Genomic DNA, 19,215 nt, shown 5'->3' with positions numbered 1-19,215 from the left:
CCGTCCTCGCTCTCGCTCCGGCCCCGAAAGGGCCTCCCTCCTTCTTGCCCCCCCTCTCTCCCCCCCGCCCCCAAAACCGATCCGGCTAGCCAGGCCCTTCCGACGCCCGCGACGCGAGCCGCGCTTCCCTCCGCGGCGGCGCACGAGGCGAGCCGGCTTCCTCCCGACCCGACAGCCCTCGGAGGCGGGCAGGCGCCGCCCTCCGGCCGAGCCCCCGGCAGGCAGGCAGGCAAGCAGGGCAGGGCAGGGCAGGCAACCCCGCTCTGCCCGCTCCCCGCCTGGCCGGAGCGCGCCCAGGGCGGGAAAGCCGGCAGGGATGGCCCCGGACCGGAGAGCGCCCCTTCCCTTCCTTACCTTGCCAGGTGAGCGGCGGGCAGGCTGGCTCTCGCGCTCGCTCCCTCCCTCGCTCGCTCTCGCCCGCTGGCCGCCTGCCGGGGTGCCGGGGGCGGTCGGTCGGCCGCTTTGGCCCTGCCCCCCCCGCGCGCCCCTCCCTCCCTCCCTCCCTCTCTCTTTCCCCGCCTGGCGCCTGGTTCACCTCGGAGCGGCCCGGAGGGAAGCTCCGCCCAGGGCGGAGGGCGAGGAAGGGAAAGCCCGGCCGGCTCCGGCTGCCTCTCTCTCTCTCTCTCTGAGCACTACCCCGCATTCCTGACACGCGGCCTCGCCCGGCCGGGCCCGGGAGAGGGAGGGCGTCGCGGCCCCGGTTCTCCGGGTCCCTCCCGCCTCCCCCCGGCCCTCTCTCAGAGGAGCCCCGAGCCGGGGCCGCCCCCTCGCCCGCCCGCCTGCCTGCCCGGGCGCAGCCTGAGCCCGGCGCGCCGCCAGACGGTTGCGGCCAGAAATCCGACGGCAGAGGCGGGACGGGCGAGCGCTGCCCAGGCGGACCTGCCGCCCGCAGCTTCGTCTCTCCCGGAGCCGGAAGGGCTCGCCGTCTCGCTCTCGTCCTTGGCCCTTGCGGGACCTCCCGGGAGGGGGGAAGGGCAGAGACGCCCGAGCGGCTTGCCGGGCCCCAAAGGCCCCTTGACTTCGGAGCCCTGGCTCGGCCGGACGCCCCCGAGAGAGAGCTGCTCCGGCGCCCGGCCTCTCGGCCCTTGGCACCTCGTCAGCGGAGCAGGGCAGCGGGGTGGTGGGGGTACCCGCGGAAGTGGCCCTCGGATCGCCCCCCCCTTCAGGCGCGCGCCCGGAGAAAGGGGCCGGGAGCCGAAGCCGGGCGGGGGGGGGGGCGGCGGCAAAGAGGCTGAGCCGTGCGCGCCGACGGGCGGACCAGGCCGAGGGGAAGGATGGGTGGGAGAGGAGATGATCTCTCTCTCTCTCCCCCCCCCCCCGCATCCCCGCCCGCCTCACCGACGGGCAGGGAGCTGCGAGGACGGGCCGGCCAGGAGTCCCCGGAGAGTCCACCCCCCTGTAGCACCCCACCCCCCGGGCAGCGGAGCCTCCTCGGTGGCGGCGGGGGTCAGCTGCGACCTGGTGGACGTGGCCGCTCCCCCTCGAGGCAGCCCCAGCTCCCTCCTGCCTGCCCTGCCGGAGTTCTTGTTGTTGTTGTTGTTAAAGAAAAACAATAATAACGCTGACATAAAATGTGGGTACATACCATACAATACTAGCCCTCCCCCCGCCGGTGCCACCATCACCCTCGGGGGGGCCATATACCCAAATATATCATTTTAATCTCTTTTCACCCTATTCCACTCCAAAAATACATTGATTCTTCTGCTGGCTTATGACCTCTCCCTTTCACAAAAACCTAATTCAAACATGGATTCCGGACCTCTTTGAAATCATTGTATTTTGTCACTCCCTTTTATTTTTATTTCACATGTTAGCTTATCATTTATTGCTAAACTCCACATTTCTTTATAGCAATCTTCAAGATTAATTTGTCATATTTCTAATATTTTGTAAATGTTAGTCTTGCTGCTGTGACCATTATAACGATTAGTTCTTTCTGTTCTTTTTAAAGATTATCATTAATTTTATTTAAAAGTGCAATAATTGGTGATATTTCAATATTATATCCAATAATTTCACTATTTTTTTTAAAAAAACAAGTGCCCGTTCTTTCTTATTTTGCAAGTCCAACACATATGTAAATACCTTTCTTTTTTCCTTTTTACATCTCCAGCATGGACATGGTACGTTTTTATTTAAAATATTCACTCATGGGGTAAGGTACCATCCCCAAGCGATCTTCTAACAATTTTCTTTTACCCTTATGGACATATTCTACATTATTCTTTGTGATCATATTTTGTTCCAATCCTCACTTTTAACCTCTTCCTCAAAGTCCTCTTGCCACTGGTTTTTCATCATAGCTTTTCCATATCCAACATTTGTTAAAGTTTTATAAATCACACTTACTGTGCCCTTTCTTTTATTTCCTTCCTCTTGAACTTGTCTTTGCTCTATAATCTCCTCAAATTTAGTCAATTTTCTAGTTTCTCCTACTTTTTTAGACCACTCCCTTGTCCATCTCTCCATTTGGAGTATATTTAGCCAAGATATCCCCCCCCTTCCTTTCCCATAATTTCCTTTATAGTACTGTATTTTTTTTATCTTGCATCTTTTCCATCCAAGCCCTTATTGTATTTAACCCTTTCTCTACTAGTACACTTCTTTTAAGTCTATTTTTAAGGATTTGGGGGAAGCTCTGAGCCTCCGCTACTTCTTGTAGTGGTGAGATAAGTGGACTCACTAGGCATCTGTTATTCTTTCCAACATTCCCCCACGTTCCTCAGTCAAGTGAGCAGGCAGATTTTCACCAGAGGAAGAAGGGCTGGAGAGCATCATCCTCCTCTCGGGAGGGAGGGAGAGAGACGGGGGGGCGATCGCGGTTCCCCTCGTGAGTAGCCTCGGTTGCTCCCGCGGGGGGGTCGCCCGGAGGGGCGGACTCCGGCTCGGTGGGGCTCAGGGGCCTGCCTCCGCTCGGGTCGGGGGCTGGCCACGGGGAGAGGGGGGGGCATTTGCCACAGGACGAAGCAAGAACGAACGAGACAAAAGGGCGCTCCGTCCCCGCCTCCCAGTCGCCTCCCGGTTCGGCCCGAGAAGGGGCGGAAGGGCAGCGGCTTCTCAACCGTTTCTGGCCCGCGGCCGGCATTCGGGGACCCCACCTCGGGGCGAGTTTGCCCTTGGGGCCCCTCCTGGGTTTCCGGCTTCTTTCCTCCGCCGCCGCCGGGAGAGGAAACGGGGGGGGCGGCGGCGACCAGCGACTCTCGTGCGCGCGCCCCCTCCCCTCCCCTCCCCCCCCCCGCCCGGCGCGCGCCGTCCTCGGAGTTCACCGGCGGCGCGGCGGCCAAAGTCCGAGCTCGAGCTCTCCAGGGCCACGCCCACAGGCGGTGACGTCAGGGCGCCCCCCCCCCCGTATCTCTCTGAGGGCGCGGCGCACATGCGCGGGGCGAAGCGCTCGTTGACAGGCAACCGCTGCGAGGCGAGAGAGGGAGAGAGAGGGAAGGTGCGTCCCGGCCGCCCGTCCCGTCGGGGTCTCACCTTCTCGGCCCGGGCGCCGCCTGTGGCCGCTGCTCCGCCCGCCTCTCCCGGGCCGAGAAGGCGAGGGCAAGGGGGCTCTCCGGAAGGGCTCCTTCGGGAACTTCTGCTCGAGCCCTGCACCTCCCTTGGGAGCCCTTGCCCGTCCCGGGGGGGATGGGGGTGGAGGTGGGGGTGATGGTGGGGGGGGTTGGCCCTACAGGCTGAGAGGGGCCGAGCCCCCCCCTCTCCGAGCAGAAGAGGATTCTTTAGTTGGGGAGAACTGTGTGCATGCGCCCACCCGACGGACTTGGTTTTTCCCCGGGGATGTATGTATGACAGAGAGAATAATGAAAAAAATAACTTGAAAACTAGAGTATGAAAAATAATTTAAAAAAAGACGTGGATGTTCCAGCAGTGCCTCCCTGGATGCTTTGTTAATATCAAAAATGAAAAGCTTACTTGTTTGGAGTGAATCAGCCTTTCCTTCCAACATAGGATCGCGTTCCCCATTACTGAAGCTAATCTGTTATGGTAAGAGCCACCAAACTGCCAGCCTCCTTTGCCCACTTTTTTTTTTTAACTGCCTTTCGTTTTAGGAACATGAGTGCCAAGAAAGGTCCAACAAGGAGCCCCGTTCGAAAGGGAGCAAAAGCAGCAACTTCTGCAAAGCAGGGAGGAAAGGTCTCTGGGAATCCAGGTAGCGCATCCCTCTGGGCAAAGCCGGTGGTTCCGGCAGAGAAGGGACCTCAGTCATGCCGGGGGGGGGGACGGGGCGGGGGGGAGAGGGCTCCATGCCATGCAGAGCCTTGAGGGAGCTCCCCCTATGAGAGACCCACCGACGTGTGTTATACACACAACTAACAAGATCTCTTGGAAGAGAATGTGCTTTGCAGTCTGAGAAGATTTTAAAGCCTTTTAATGTTAATCCGGTCCCTTTTTTCTGGATATCCCCTGATTCCTTTACTTCTTTTTCCTTTTTCCTTAATGAATTAAATGACCAGGAGAATCTTCTTCTCTAAAATTTATTTAGCAAGCAAGCATGTCTAAAAAAGTAATATATAAAGAGCAATCATATGCATATATGTATGAAATATATAAAACTGGATGAGAATATATTTCAAAATCTACAGTCCTCATATAAAATTCTTATCTGAATACCTAAACAGTATTCATCCACAAGGAATGACTGTGAATAATTTTCTATGATGTAACTTAAAAACTTAAAGAAGGCTTTAAAAAATAGACATGGTATGAAGAGCATACAGTGAAATGAGAACTTAAATCTGGAAGACAGAAAATAATAAAAAGAGCAATTTGGAATTTTGATATGGCAATATGTATAGAATGGATGTTAGCTTGTTATTGTTTCTCCTTTTCCCCCTTAACCTCAATTCCCCCTTTCCTTTCTGTCACCCCTTGTTAAAAATAAATTTAAAAAAACTTAAAGAAGGCTTTAAAAAGATAAGATATTCAAAAGACACATTGCTTAAAAGTATAATCTTAATGTAAAAAACCAGAAAAATTCAGACTCTGATATAAGTCACTTTAAAGCTATTATGTTAAAAAAATTCTCAGACTATTGCAAGATTAATTAATTGTTAATCTTGCAATAGTCTGAGAATTAATTAATTGTTAAAATTGTAAACTCATGATTTATATTTTATATTGCTTTGTTTTTACCTATGTAATAACTGTGTATATTTTAAATTGTTTTTATTGTATATGTTGTGAGCCGCCCAGAGTAGACTATGTCTAGATGGGCGTCATATAAATGCAATAAACAAACAAACAAACAAACAAACAAATAAATAAATAAATATTGTATTAGTATAGATTATTATATTAGTACAGTATAGCATAAGCATTTCTAAAATACATCACACATTATTCATTCTGTTATCTTAAGCTCTCCCCGCAGAGATTTCTCCTTCCCTCTCAGTGAAAACAAGGCATGTGTCTCTCAGAATACTCGCTATTTTATCCTGTATTTATAGTCTAGTCAAAATCAAAACAACCTGCCTCATCGGCAAAGCCAGGACATCACTGGTACAGGATATCACTACAGTACTTCAGCGAAATGCACCCCCACTCAGTGACTTCAAAGCCAGTGGCTGTACCTGGTAGGAAAATTCACTTAACTTAATACAGTACTGTATCAATAGATGGTGCTACAGGATACATATTAATTCATGCCTTCTTATTTCTGTAACATTCTCACCTGTTTAAAACCTATCATTTTCACCCACCACCCTTTTACTAAAGTCAACAGTTAATAATGCTTCTTAACGTGTCCTGATTGTGACCGTCAACCTTGTTTGCTGGGTAGCTACACTAGATTATTGAGTGTCAACCCAGTGTGTGGCAGCAGTGAAGAAGGCCAATTCCATGCTAGGGATAATTAAAAAGGGGACTGAAAATAAAACAGTTAACATGATAATTCCCTTGTACAAAACTCTGGTAAGGCTGGACCTGGAATACTGCGTACAGTGCTGGTCGCCACACCTCAAAAAGGACATTGTGGAACTGGAAAAAGTGCAGAAGAGAGCGACTCAAATGATGACTGGGCTGCGGCACCTCCCTGATGAGGAAAGGCTAAAATATTTGGAGCTCTTGAGTGTAGAGAAAAGGCGCCTGAGTGGGGACATGATGGAGACGTATAAAATGATGCAGGGGGTGGATCAAGTGGATAGAGGGAAGCTCTTTTCCCTCTCACACAACACTAGAACCAGGGGACATCCACTCCAGTGGAGTGTTGGGAGAGGGAGAACAGACCAAAAAAAACCTTTATTCAGCATGTTGTTAGTCTGTGGAACTCCTTGCCACAGGATGTGGCGATGGGATCTGGCCTAGAGGCCTTTAAAAGGGGATGGGACAGATTCCTGGAGAAAAAGGACATTGCATGTTAGAAGTCAGGATGGGGTTGTAAAAAAGAGAAGGGGACATATTTATATATGTGGTGGTTATGTGAAAAAAAGAAAGAATGGAAATTAATATTTAAAGAAATATCTGAAATAATTGGATTGGATATTGAAATGTCTCCATTAATAGCCTTATTGAATCTGATTAAAGAAGATCAATTGGTGAAAGAAAATAAGGATTTAATAGTAATAATGATTACAGCAGCAAGGATAATTATTGCAAGGAACTGGAGAAACAATAACCAATTTAACTTGGAGGAATGGTATAGAGAATTATGGGACATGGCAATTAATGATAAACTGACATGTGATATGAAAATAAGTAGAGGCCAAATGAAAAATAACGATTTTAAGAAAATATAGAATGTATTTTTAGAACATGTATTTCGGAGAGGGAGGGGGTATACACCGAGAGAAGAAACAATGAAATTTTGGAGTGAAAATGGATGGAAAGAAGTGTAATGCCAGTCCTGAAGGTGATGGGTGCACATGAGTAATTGTATTTTATTGTATTGTTTTGTTTTGTATTTTATATAGGTTTTTTTTTCCTGTAGTAGTAGGTTTATTTTGTATTAATAATAATAAAAAAAGAAGACGTCAGGATGTGGATGCGTAATCTCCAGGCTCTTAAAAGGAAGGTGTCGCGTTTAGCCCATGGGCCCTGCTTGTTTCAGCCAACACAGAGCTCCCATGAGTATCCCAACATGCCCTTTAACACACTGCCACCCGTTGATCTCTTTATCAACCTATAATTCCTATGAAAGACTGAGGTCCATTCAGTACTTAACTTTTAAACAGAAACAGGTTTATTGATTACAAGTTGTTTTAGGAATAGTTCTTAAGCACATTCTTAAAGTTACACAGAGCTTCCGTATTTTACTTTAACCTCTTCTGCCTTAATTAATACAGGTCACACTCTGAGCCATCACTCTTCAAACTCTCTCTCTCTCCCTCCAACCCCCAAACTCTTTTTTTCTCGTCTCCGTCTCTCACTGAGCTGATTAGGCTCAGACTCGCCCCTCCCTCCTGGTTTCTCCGGCTCTGCCTCCCAACAGCACTCATTGGTACATGCATTCATGTACCATGCAAACATACATGCAAACATACAGTATATTCATGCCAGGGGTGATTGCTACAATTCCTCCCCCCTTAAAAAGTTTGTTTTATGAGGGGAAAACATACTAGTTTGCCCTCTTAAACAAACAACAAGACATTTAATACATTTATTAACATTCTGACCATACTGACCATACACAAAGACTATATAAATGCATATAAACGCATTGGGAAAGCAGCTACCATGTTCTCTAGACTCACAAAGAGAGTATGGCTTAATAAGAAGTTGACGGCATACACCAAAATCCAGGTCTATAGAGCCTGTGTCCTGAGCACACTCCTATACTGCAGCGAGTCCTGGCCCCTTTGTGCATGGCAGGAGAGGAAGCTGAACACCTTCCATATGCGTTGTCTCCGACGCATTTTTGGTATCACCTGGCAGGACAAAGTTCCAAATAGAGTAGTCCTAGAACGAGCTGGAATTTTCAGCATGTATACAATATTGAAACAGCGCCGTCTACGTTGGCTTGGGCACGTCGTGAGAATGGCTGATGGTCGGATTCCAAAAGATCTCCTGTATGGAGAATTAGTGCAGGGAAGCCGCCCCCGAGGGAGACCACAGCTGCGTTACAAGGATATCTGCAAGCGGGATCTGAAGGCCTTAGGAATGGACCTCAACAGATGGGAAACCTTGACGTCTGAGCGTTCAGCCTAGAGGCAGGCGGTGCATCATGGCCTCTCCCAATTTGAAGAGACACTTGTCCAGCAGGCCGAGGCAAAGAGGAAGTCACAAAAGCAGCAAAACCAGGGAGCTGGACAGGGGACAGATTGGATTTGTCTTCAGTGTGGAAGAGATTGCCACTCTCGAATTGGCCTCTTCAGCCACACTAGATGCTGTTCCAAGTCCTCCATACAGAGCACGATACCATAGTCTCTTGAGACTGAAGGATGCCTACACAGACCATACTTATGACTAGTTATACACATTTGCCATATGGACCTCTATTAAGTAATACATTTACTATTTAAACTTACCAAATTATACAGTCCTGGAAACCATGCGTTCATAAACATTTTCCTCTAGATTACCGGTAAATAAAACATTACAAAAAATTAAACATTTACATTTAATCATTGGGTCTTCTGGATAAAGCGTCTGCTACCACACTTGACTTCACTCTCCAGGATGTCTAGCTCAAGATCAGCAACCACATTATCTAGATTGTCCACGATATCTAAATCTTTCTGGTACAATTCCTTTTTTTTAGAAAAATTTTTATTAAAAAAATATAAAATACCTACTACTACAGAAAAAAAAGACTGTATAAAATACAAAACAAAACAATACAATAACATACCATTACCCTTGTGCACCCATCACCCTCAGGACTAGCATTACACTTCTTTTCATCCATTTTCACTCCAAAATTTCATTGTTTCTTCTCTCGGTGTATACCCCCTCCCTCTCTGAAATACATGTTCTAAAAATACATTCCATATTTTCTTAAAAGCGTTATTTTTCATTTGGCCTCTACTTATTTTCATATCACATGTCAGTTTATCGTTAATTGCCATATCCCATAATTCTCTATACCATTCCTCCAAGTTAACTTGATTTTCATTTCTCCAATTCCTTGCAATAATTATCCTTGCTGCAGTAATCATCATTACTATTAAATCCTTATTTTCTTTCACCAATTGATCTTCCTTAATCAGATTCAGTAAAGCTATTAACGGAGACATTGGAATATTTGATCCAATTATTTCAGATATTTCTTTAAATATTAATTCCCATTCTTTCTTTCTTTTTTCACATGACCACCACATATGTAAATACGTCCCCTTCTCTTTTTTACAACTCCAACATAACATTGACACACTTTTAGCCATTATATTCATTTTGACCGGCGTTAAATACCATCTCCATATTACTTTATAACAGTTTTCTTTAATCCTTACTGACATGTTCTTCATAATTCTCTGATCCCATATTTTATCCCATTCCTCTCCTATTTCTTCTTTATCCAAATCGTTTTGCCATTGCATTTTTAACCCTAAACTAGCCTGTTCTGCTTGAGTTAATAATTTATATATCTGGCTTACTGTTCTTCTTTCTGTCATTTCCTCTGATTTCAGTCTTTTTTCTATAATCTCTTCAAATTTTGTCATTTCTCTACCTTTCCCTTCTTTAGTATACCATTCTCTTGTCCACCTTTCTAATTGAATTAAATTTAACCATGAAATCCCTTCTCCTCCTAATACCTTTTTTATATCCCCTTTTCCTCTTATCTTCTCTATGCAGTCTTTTAATCTACTTATCTGCTTACTTTTTAGTACATTCTTTAAATTTTTTAAATTTTCCGGAAAATTCTTTAATTCCACTACCTGAGATAAAGGAGATATCGGTGGACCCAATACCTCTCTGAATTCTTTCCAATTTTCCAACATATTTTTAAGGAAAGGATTTTTAATCTTTTTAATCTCTTCTGCAATTTTTTCTTTAAACAAAATTCTTTCCGCGCGTTCTTATGTACCTTCCTTCTCCATGTCCATCCAAATCAAATTTTTATTATCCTTGATTATGTCTGGGATATGTCTAAGATGATTCGCTATATAGTATAACTTTATATTAGGTAATCCAAGCCCCCCCTTTTTTGTGTAACATACCATAATTTTTTATTAATCCTCACTCATTTATTTCCATTACAGTAACAATTTATCATCGTCTGCCATTCTTTTAATTGATTTTCTGTAATCTTTATGGGGAGCATCCAGAATATAAAATTCAGTTTAGGGATTATTTTCATTTTACATAATGCAACTCTACCAAACCATGAAATTTTTAAATTCTGATATTCCTTTATCCTTCCAATTATCTCTGTTTTTAATCTATCCAAATTTATTTTAATTATTTCTTGTAGATTCCAAGTAATATTAATCCCCAAATATTTCATAAGCTTTCCTATTTTACCTTCAAATAGTATTTTCACTTTTCTTTTCTCTTCCTCTGAATGGTTTAACAGTAAACATTCGGACTTCCCCCAATTTACCCTTAACCCCGTTAAATTCTCAAATTCCTTCAAATGTATTTTCAGCCTTTCAATTGTTTCAGCTGGATTGTTAACTATTAATAATGTATCGTCAACAAATAAATTTATCTTACCATTCTCTTCATTATCTATCCCTCTAATCTGTTTATCTTCTCTAATTATCTGTGCCAGTATTTCGATTACCATTGTAAATAATACTGGGGATAAGGGGCAACCTTGTCTAGTATCCCGGCCTAGGTGTATTATTTCAGTTATACCATCATTAACTATTACCTTGGCTGTATTCTGAGAATAAAGTTGGTGGATTATCTGATTGAAATTTGGTCCAAACCCTAAATGCTTAATTAATATCTTCAACGAATCCCATTCCACTGAATCAAAAGCTTTAAATATATCCAACGATATTACTCCCGCCTTAGAGTTACTTTCTTTTGCTAGGTTCATTAAATTAAGTACCCTCCTCATTAAATCGGACATTTGCCTACCTGGTATAAATCCATTTTGGTCTTTTTCAATATATTTCCACATAACGCTATTCAATCTTTTTGCCATTATTGCCGTAAATATCTTAGCGTCCTGATTTATCATTTATATTGGCCTATATGCATCCATATTTGCAGGGTTTTTATCTGGTTTCAGTATTAAGACTATAAGTGATTCTCTCCATGAAAGTGGGATTTCCTCTCCCTTTAGTATCTTATTAAATAACTCTTTTAATTTTGGTATAAGGATCTTTTTAAATACTTTATAATACTCTGGGCCTAATCCGTCTGTTCCAGGGGTCTTTCCTACCTTTAAATTATTTATAATTTCCTCTATTTCCTTATCCATAATCATCTGCTCCATCATATTTTTATCATCGTCTGAAATTTTCTTGTTATAGTTATTTTTAATATACTTTTCAATTTTTATTGTGGAAGGATTTTTACTACTATATAATGTTTTATAGAACATTTGAAAAGCTTCAAGCTTCTCCTTTGTTTTATTACATCTTTTCCCCTTCATATCCTGTATTACACCTATATTACTTTTATCCTTTTTTATAAAAGATGCATTAGCTAATATTTTAGAATTCTTATTACTAAATTCGAAATAATTTCTTTTTAAGTATATTAAATTTCTTTGTACCTTTTCCAAATGGATTCCTTCCAACTCCTTTCTCTTTGCTTGTAATTCTATTATTGCTTTTTTATCCCTAGTTTTTATAACTATATTTTCTAATTCCTTCATATTATCTTCTAATTCCTGTATTCTTTTCCCCTGATTTTTCTTTAACATATATGACATTTTACATGCATACCCTCTTGCCACAGATTTCATGCATCCCATATTACCTTAGGTTGACTTCCCCCTTTCTCCTTTATTTCCCACGTTTCATATAAATCTTTCTGAATTTTTTCAATTAAATTTGGGTTCCTAAATATACTTGTATCAATTCTCCACCTATTTACCACCTTATAATCACATTTAAACATCAGCTTCATTTTCACTCTGGCGTGATCTGAAATTTGTATAACATCAATAACTGTATCATTTACTCTAGGCAACAAGTCATTAGATACAAATATATAATCTATTCTTGAATATGTGTTATGCACCTGTGAATGAAAAGAGAATCTCCTTTCATCCCCTTTTAGCTCTCTCCATACATCTTTCAAATCAGTTTTACTTATTAATCTATCAAAACCTGTAATTTTAACCTTCCCTTCCCCAATCTGCAGCTTTGATTTATCTTTCGTCAAATCCATTACCATATTGAAGTCTCCTGCTAATATTACTAACCCTTTCCTCAATTTATCCAGCTTCCTCAATATGTTTTCTAAAAATTCTTCTTGTCGCTCATTAGGTGCATACACATTTACAAGTGTGATCTCTTCCCCTCTCATTTTACCTTGTATTATCAGATATCTGCCTTGAGTATCTTTTTCTATTTTTTCAGTCTGAAATTCACACTTTTTTGAAATTAATATTGCCACGCCTCGAGACTTAGAGGTTCCAAATGATTTTTCATAAATTTGAATCCATTTACTTTTCAATTCATTGAAACCTTTCTTTTTTGATGAGTTTCTTGCAGAAATACAATATCATTATTACTTTTATTCAATACATTCTGTATCTTAGCCCTCTTTGAATTAGATCCCAGGCCTTTTACATTCCATGTTATGAAATTTAAATATTTAACCATATTTCCATTTGTTTATAATTTTTAAATTATTAATAGTAGTCCTGATTGGTGTAACCGTGCTTCCCCAATTACAAAAAAAAAAATTAAAAAATCCTTTACTTTCCTAATACATTTATCTACCCCGTGCTTCCCCACTGCTAATTTTTCTCCCCCCCGTACTCCACAAAATTTCTTCAGGTCTTTTCTACTGACCGTGGGGGTGGGGAGCGTGTCTGTCTCAGCCCGCCGCGACTCTCTCCTTGTCTTGCTTTATTGTATTATATAAATCCATATTTTTTCATCATATCTATTATTAGTACATACACAGGAAAAACAGTATAAGTATTAGTAATAATACTGAGGCTCCAGTACTTTGGCCATCTCATGAGAAGAGAGGACTCCCTGGAAAAGACCTTAATGTTGGGAAAGTGTGAAGGCAAGAGGAGAAGGGGACGACAGACGATGAGATGGTTGGACAGTGTCACCAAAGCAACCAACATGAATCTGACCCAACTCCGGGAGGCAGTGGAAGACAGGAGGGCCTGGCGTGCTCTGGTCCATGGGGTCACGAAGAGTCGGACACGACTAAACGACTAAACGAAACGATTAGTAATAATAATAATAGAAGCAAAAGATTAAAACAAAGGATGAGAAGGGAATGTCAATGTCTAGTTTTCATAATTTTTAAAGTGTTTCTTCCCAGACTTTTCCCATCTATATCTAAACATCTATTTCCAATTTGTTCCTCTATATTCGGTCTTCCCCTTTTTATATCCCATTTACTATACAGTGGTGCCTTGCTTAACGAGCGCCCCGTTTAACGACGAATCCCCATACTGATGCGGATTTTGTGATCGCTTTTGCGATCGCATTACGATGTTGACATAGCCCAATTTTCCCCCAGCTGAGCGGCGGGAGCTTTGAAGCCCCGCCGCTCAGCTGGGGGAAAATGCCGGCGGTGGCCTAGGAAGGACCCTTCCTAAGCCACTGCCTGCATTCCCCTTCGGAAGGGGCATTTCCCCTCAGCTCAGCGGGAGCCCCACCACTCAGCTGGGGGAAAATGTCAGCGGTGGACGGCGGCCTCGGAAGGACCCTGAAGCCACCGCCGACATTTGCCTTCCGAGCTCTTAGGGCCCCCCTCCGACATTGGAGAAAGCCCTTTGAGAGCTCGGAAGGCTCTCAGCGGCGGCGGGGGCAGGGTAGGGGGGTCCCAAAGGCTTCCAGGCCTTTGCCTGGAAGCCTTCAGGACACCCCCCCACCCTGCAGCCGCCGCCGCCGCCGCTTGAAGCCGCCGTGCGCCACCTACCCCAGCCGTTCTCGGACTTCCAGGCGTCCGAGCATAGCTGGGGTAGGTGGCGCGTGGCGGCTGCCAGTGGCGGGGACAGGGTAGGGGGGTCCCGAAGGCTTCCAGGCCTTTGCCTGGAAGCCTTTGGGAGACACCCCACCCTGCAGCCGCCGCGGCTGCTTGAGCCCGCCGCCCAGCTGGGGGGAAAGGCCGGCCAGCACTTGGGAAGGAGAGTGGAGTAGGTCCCCACACTCCTTCCCAAGAGCCCACTGCCCAGCTGGGGGGAAAGGCCGGCCAGTGCTTGGGAAGGAGAGTGGAGGAGATCCCCGCACTCCTTCCCAAGAGCCCGCCGCCCAGCTGATCGGCAGTTCCAAAATGGACGCCCGTTTTGCGCCTCGCTTATCGAGGCGGGGAAAATGGCAGCCCTATGGAGGATCTTCACTGAACGCTGAGTTTTTGCCCCCTAGGAACGAATTAAACAGGGTTTAATTCGTTCCTATGGGGTTTTTTGTTCCATTCAGTGATGTTTCCGTATAGCGACGTTAATCCTGGAACGGATTAACGTTGCTATGCGGGGCACCACTGTAATTTATTCCTGATTATTCCTCCCCTTCTCTTTTATCTCATCCGCTCCCTAAGATTACCCTCACTGGGTATCTCCCTTTAAATCTCATTATATCCTCTTCATATAATACCATTCCATTCTCATCCCTTCTTCCCTCCTTTTCTTTCTGGTTTACCCATTAATGCTTATCTCTTTCTACTAAAACTTAATCATACCAGGCCCTCTCCATTTACTTCAATTAAGTTTTACATTAAGAGTATTAACCTTTACTCCTTTGACTTTCCACGTCCCCTAGTCTTCCTTGGTTGTTTTGGAATTGCTCCTTGTTTTTCCTTTTCCTGTTCTTCTTCTTCCTGTCGTTCCTTTTCTTCTTGATCTTGTTGTTGTTCTTGTTCTCCCTCACCCTTATCACTCTCAATTGAGTCTCGCTCCATTGTTTCATCTTCCTCTGATTTCTGACTTGACCCTGATTTCTTCAGCAACCTCATCTGCTCCTCCCATTCTTTTTTGTTAATATTCCACAATCCTTTAAAAAGTCCAAAGCCATTGGGACGGATGTAACTTTGTTAAATTTTCCATCATGGTGGACCTTTAAAAACAAGGGGTACCCCCAACTATATTCCACACTTTTTTTTTGAAGAATAGATGTAATGACCCTCATTTTTCTTCTAAACTGAAGAGTCTCATGGGAAAAATCATTAAAGATCTGGCCCGGATGTTGCTCAATTACCAAGCTCCCTGGATTCTCCCGTAAAGCTTTCATCAACTCCTCTTTTTTTCTAAGACTTGAAAATCTGATCAAAATATGACGAGGTTGACCTCTGCGTCTGGAGCCCACTCTATGTATTTTGTCGTAAACAGTCCAGTCTATTTTTGGTACCGTCTTTTTCAACCACGCCAGTACCAGCTCTGTTAGATCCTTCTCTTTAGGGCCCAAATCTGGAACACCTTTTATTCTGATGTTATTATGGCGGTTATAATCCTGTGTTAAGACCATTTGTTGCTGTAAATCAGTTGTCACGAGTTCATTATCCATTATTCTGGTGGAATTTCGATTAGCTTGACTCTGCAGCTGTTGAAGATGTTCTTCAGTTTGTTTAACATGAGAGTCCAGTTTTTTACTGATTTCTTTACCTCGCTCTGGAGGTAAAGATGGAAGGCAGCTATCTCGGAGAAGGAAAACTCCGATTTCAAACCTCCACTGCCTTGTGGCTATATCCACTCATGGAAAAGGCTTCAGGAGTTAACCTCGAGGCAAAATCCGGAGCTGGAGTCCCGAAGGCAGCTCGTGTCGTTCTGCCAACTCCTGCGACGTTGCTGGAACCAGTCGTATTGGCTCTTGCCTTTCCATTGGACCATTTCAGCAACGTGGAGAGGGGGGATTTGCTGCTTGGGTAACAGCCTATCCTCCATATTACCTTACCCGGGCTTCATGCTCTGGAGAGGACATTCCTCGATTCAGAGCATGTTACCATAGTCTCTTGAGACTGAAGGATGCCTATGATTACCTCGCTCTTGATTGGCTGAGATCTGCTTACTCATGTCATCCACTTTTTGGTTTATGTTATCCACTTTTTGATTCATTTGTAACATGGTTTCAGACAGCTTTGAAATTTCTTCAAAAACCAGCCTCATCTCTGATTTCTCACCCTTTTGAGCCATTTCTATTCACTGTGTTTCTGTTTCTTCCTTTAACAAACTCTCCAAACGTTTGTCTGAGGGTTTACTTCCTGATTGTACTGAAGAATCCCTCCTCCTTGATACTTTATTATCTTGATTTTCCAGCTGTTTATGCATGTATTTTCATTAAATTTTCATTATTTTTTCTGGACTTTTAACTGCTATTTTCACTGTTACCAGCAGATGGCGCTTAAGTGTCGTATTGAGAGTTAGAGGCTTAGCTTTCGGTTCTCCTCTGAGTACATAACGAAGATGAAACTTAGGAGAAGTCTATTTTTATTATTTCTTAAAGTCTTTCAGTATCCTTCACATTGCCAAATGACTCTTTGTCAAAGTTATTTCACAATTATAGCACTGATTGATGATTTTCCTTATCATCTTTTCTCTCTATTGGATTCTATTTTCTTCTTCTCCCGGCTGCGTTTTATGTCCACTCTCCCTTTCGCTCAAGGTAATCTCCTCGGCAAGTAGATAAGAGTTTCAAGTAATGCTTTCAAAAAGTAAAGCACCGCCTGTTCGTTAAAACTTTTAAAAAAAGCTTTCTTGCAAGCTGTGGTGGGAAAATCTCATCCACAGGATCCCCCGCTGAGATAGCTGTTCCTTCCCTCCCATAGCCAGCTGCTTCTCTGTCCTTTTTTTTTAACAAAACAGACTGCTTTTAAGTTCTTCTCCGTTGCCCTAAGGGTATCACAAAGTTAAAAAGTCACTTACATATCAATGAGCTTGTTTTTTTGCAGCCTCCTTGTTATTCAAAGCAAGAGCTCCGGGATTTTAAGCCGCGGCCATGATGATCCAGGACACGCCCCCCCCCTTTTCTGGTATAATTCCTCTGTGTATTCTTGCCACCTCTTCTTGATGTCTTCTGCTTATGTGAAGTCCCTCCCATTTTTGTCTTTTATTATGTCCTGGTTTTCCCCTTTCTATTATTTTCCTCTATATCTTTGCACTGTTCATTTAAAAAGGCCCTCTTGTCTCTCCTTGCTATTCTTTGGAAGTCTGCATTCAATTTTCTGTAACTTTCCCTAGCTCCCTTGCATTTGGTTTCCCTTCTGCTCTCTGCCAATTCTAAGGCCTCGTTGGATAGCCACTTTGCTTTCTTGCATTTCCTTTTCTTTGGAATGGTTTTCGTTGCTGCCTCCTGTACAATGTTACGAGCCTCTATCCAAAGTTCTTTAGGCACTCTGTTCACCAAACCTACTTCCTTAAATCTGTTCTTCACTTCCACTGTGTATTCATAAGGGATGTGGTTTAGGTTATATCTGACTAGCCCAGTGGTTTTTCCAACTTTCTTCAGTTTAAGCTTGAGTCTTGCTATAAGAAGCTGATGATCAGAGCCACAATCAGCTCCAGATCTTGTTTTTGCTGACTGTATAGAGCTTCTCCATCTTTGGCTACAGAGAATATAATCAATCTGATTTCGGTATTGCCCATCTGGTGAAGAATAAATTGGTTGACTCAGACTTCATAAAGTACCTTCAGTCATTTGACATAATTTGCCTGCAAGAGACTTGGCTTTTGGAGAAAAACTCTCTAAATTTACAGGGATATAGGACATGGGAATTTACAGCTCAAAAAACCTCAACCTCAGGCAGAGGAAGTGGGGGCCTGGCTATTTCAATTTCCTCCACTACTGGCTTGAAAGCAATAGAGATAGATGAACTGAACTCTAGCTATTGGCAAGTTCTAACAATACATGGCTGCAAACCAGGTCCCTTGATCTGTGTCAACGTCTATCTCCCACCGAGAGAAATTGGTACTGCTTCAGAGGCTTGGGCTAAATTGGAGGACCTTCTCGATACATTATTCTCTGAATATCCTAACTATTTTTTTATAATTTGTGGCGACTTTAATGTTAGAATGGGAAACAGTGATGACATGATGGAAAAAGGCTTGGAGCTTGAAATGGATAAAAACACCTCCCGAAACTCCCAAGACAAGGTAATTAACAACTATGGCAAATTCCTCTTTCAGTTGATTTACAAATTCCATCTTGTATGCCTAAATGGCTCCCAACTGGACACCTCAAATGGCTACTACACTTTTCTAACAGATAAGGGTGCTAGTGTCATAGACTATGTTATAGAATCTTCTGCTGTTCTCCCTTATGTATATTCTCTAGCAATTGATGACAGGCCAGAAAGTGATCATCTCCCCCTTAGAGCGTCTTTAAGATTCCAACAAAACCAGTCAGGGGTATTAACAGACCACAAAATGCTAGGCCACGTTCTAGGCGAGAAAAGGCTAAAATGGTCCATTAAAACTGATGACAATATAAGGCAGATGTTGAACACCAATAAACTCCAAGAGCTACGACAACACGCTCTTCTGGGGACCCAGAACATTTGCAAGGTCTACCAGGATATAATTCTTGCACTTAAACCACATCTAACCATTGCATACCCAGAAAGAACACCTGAAGCTCAATGGTCCTGGTTCGACAGGGCATGTAAGATCAAGAAAAAAGAGCTGAGCAGAGCAACAAGACAAGCGAAACTCATTGGCACTGATGAAGCTACAGCTGTCCTGCAACATCTACGGAGAGAATATAAATCTCTACTTAGAGGGAAAAAGAAGGCTTTCTACTCAGAGAACTGGAAATCTTTGGGCCAGGCCCTCATTGAGGGTAATGACATCAAATTCTGGATGCAGATAGAAAGAGGCTTCTCACAGAAAGCCTTTGAGATCACCAACTCCATCATGCCAGAGGTATGGGTCTCCCACTTCAGTCGCATTTTTGGGGATAATATGCATAGAAACATTACTCATGAGACCCCCTCTAATTCCCCTGAATGGCCACCTGTTTCCCCCAAAGAAGTTGGGGACTTGATTCAAACTCTCCGGAATGGCAAGGCGCCTGGTGAAGATATGATCCCCGCTGAGGTCTTTGCTATTGACATTCAGTGGTGGTCTCCCATCCTAGCCAGTTTATTCACCTACATTAATAGTACAGGCAACCTTCCTACAGGTTGGCAAACTAGCATTGTTGTGCCAATTTTTAAGAAAGGTGATCCTCTAGATCAGTGGTTCTTAACCTTTTTGAA

General features: G+C 43.7%; 1 protein-coding gene across 8 annotated transcripts in view; it reads left to right on the top strand.

Moving 5' to 3' along the window:
• Positions 1 to 233: 233 nt before the first annotated feature.
• The window catches only part of IQANK1 (IQ motif and ankyrin repeat containing 1), a 44,088-nt gene continuing 25,106 nt past the window's right edge, over positions 234 to 19,215 (top strand). For 2 of the 8 annotated variants that reach the window (XM_072999530.2, XM_072999533.2), the window contains exon 1: positions 3,238 to 3,987. In XM_072999530.2, coding sequence (XP_072855631.2) covers positions 3,903 to 3,987 — 85 coding nt within the window. In that variant the 5' untranslated portion in view covers positions 3,238 to 3,902. Of the gene's footprint in view, positions 363 to 3,234; positions 4,154 to 19,215 lie in introns of those variants that run through there. The other 6 variants (XM_072999532.2, XM_072999535.2, XM_072999531.2 and 3 more) reach the window with 5 other exon arrangements.

Source organism: Pogona vitticeps, chromosome 4 (genome assembly GCF_051106095.1).
Source record: "Pogona vitticeps strain Pit_001003342236 chromosome 4, PviZW2.1, whole genome shotgun sequence".
Classification (NCBI taxonomy): Eukaryota; Metazoa; Chordata; class Lepidosauria; order Squamata; family Agamidae; genus Pogona; species Pogona vitticeps.
This window is presented reverse-complemented; position numbering and strand designations above follow the sequence as displayed.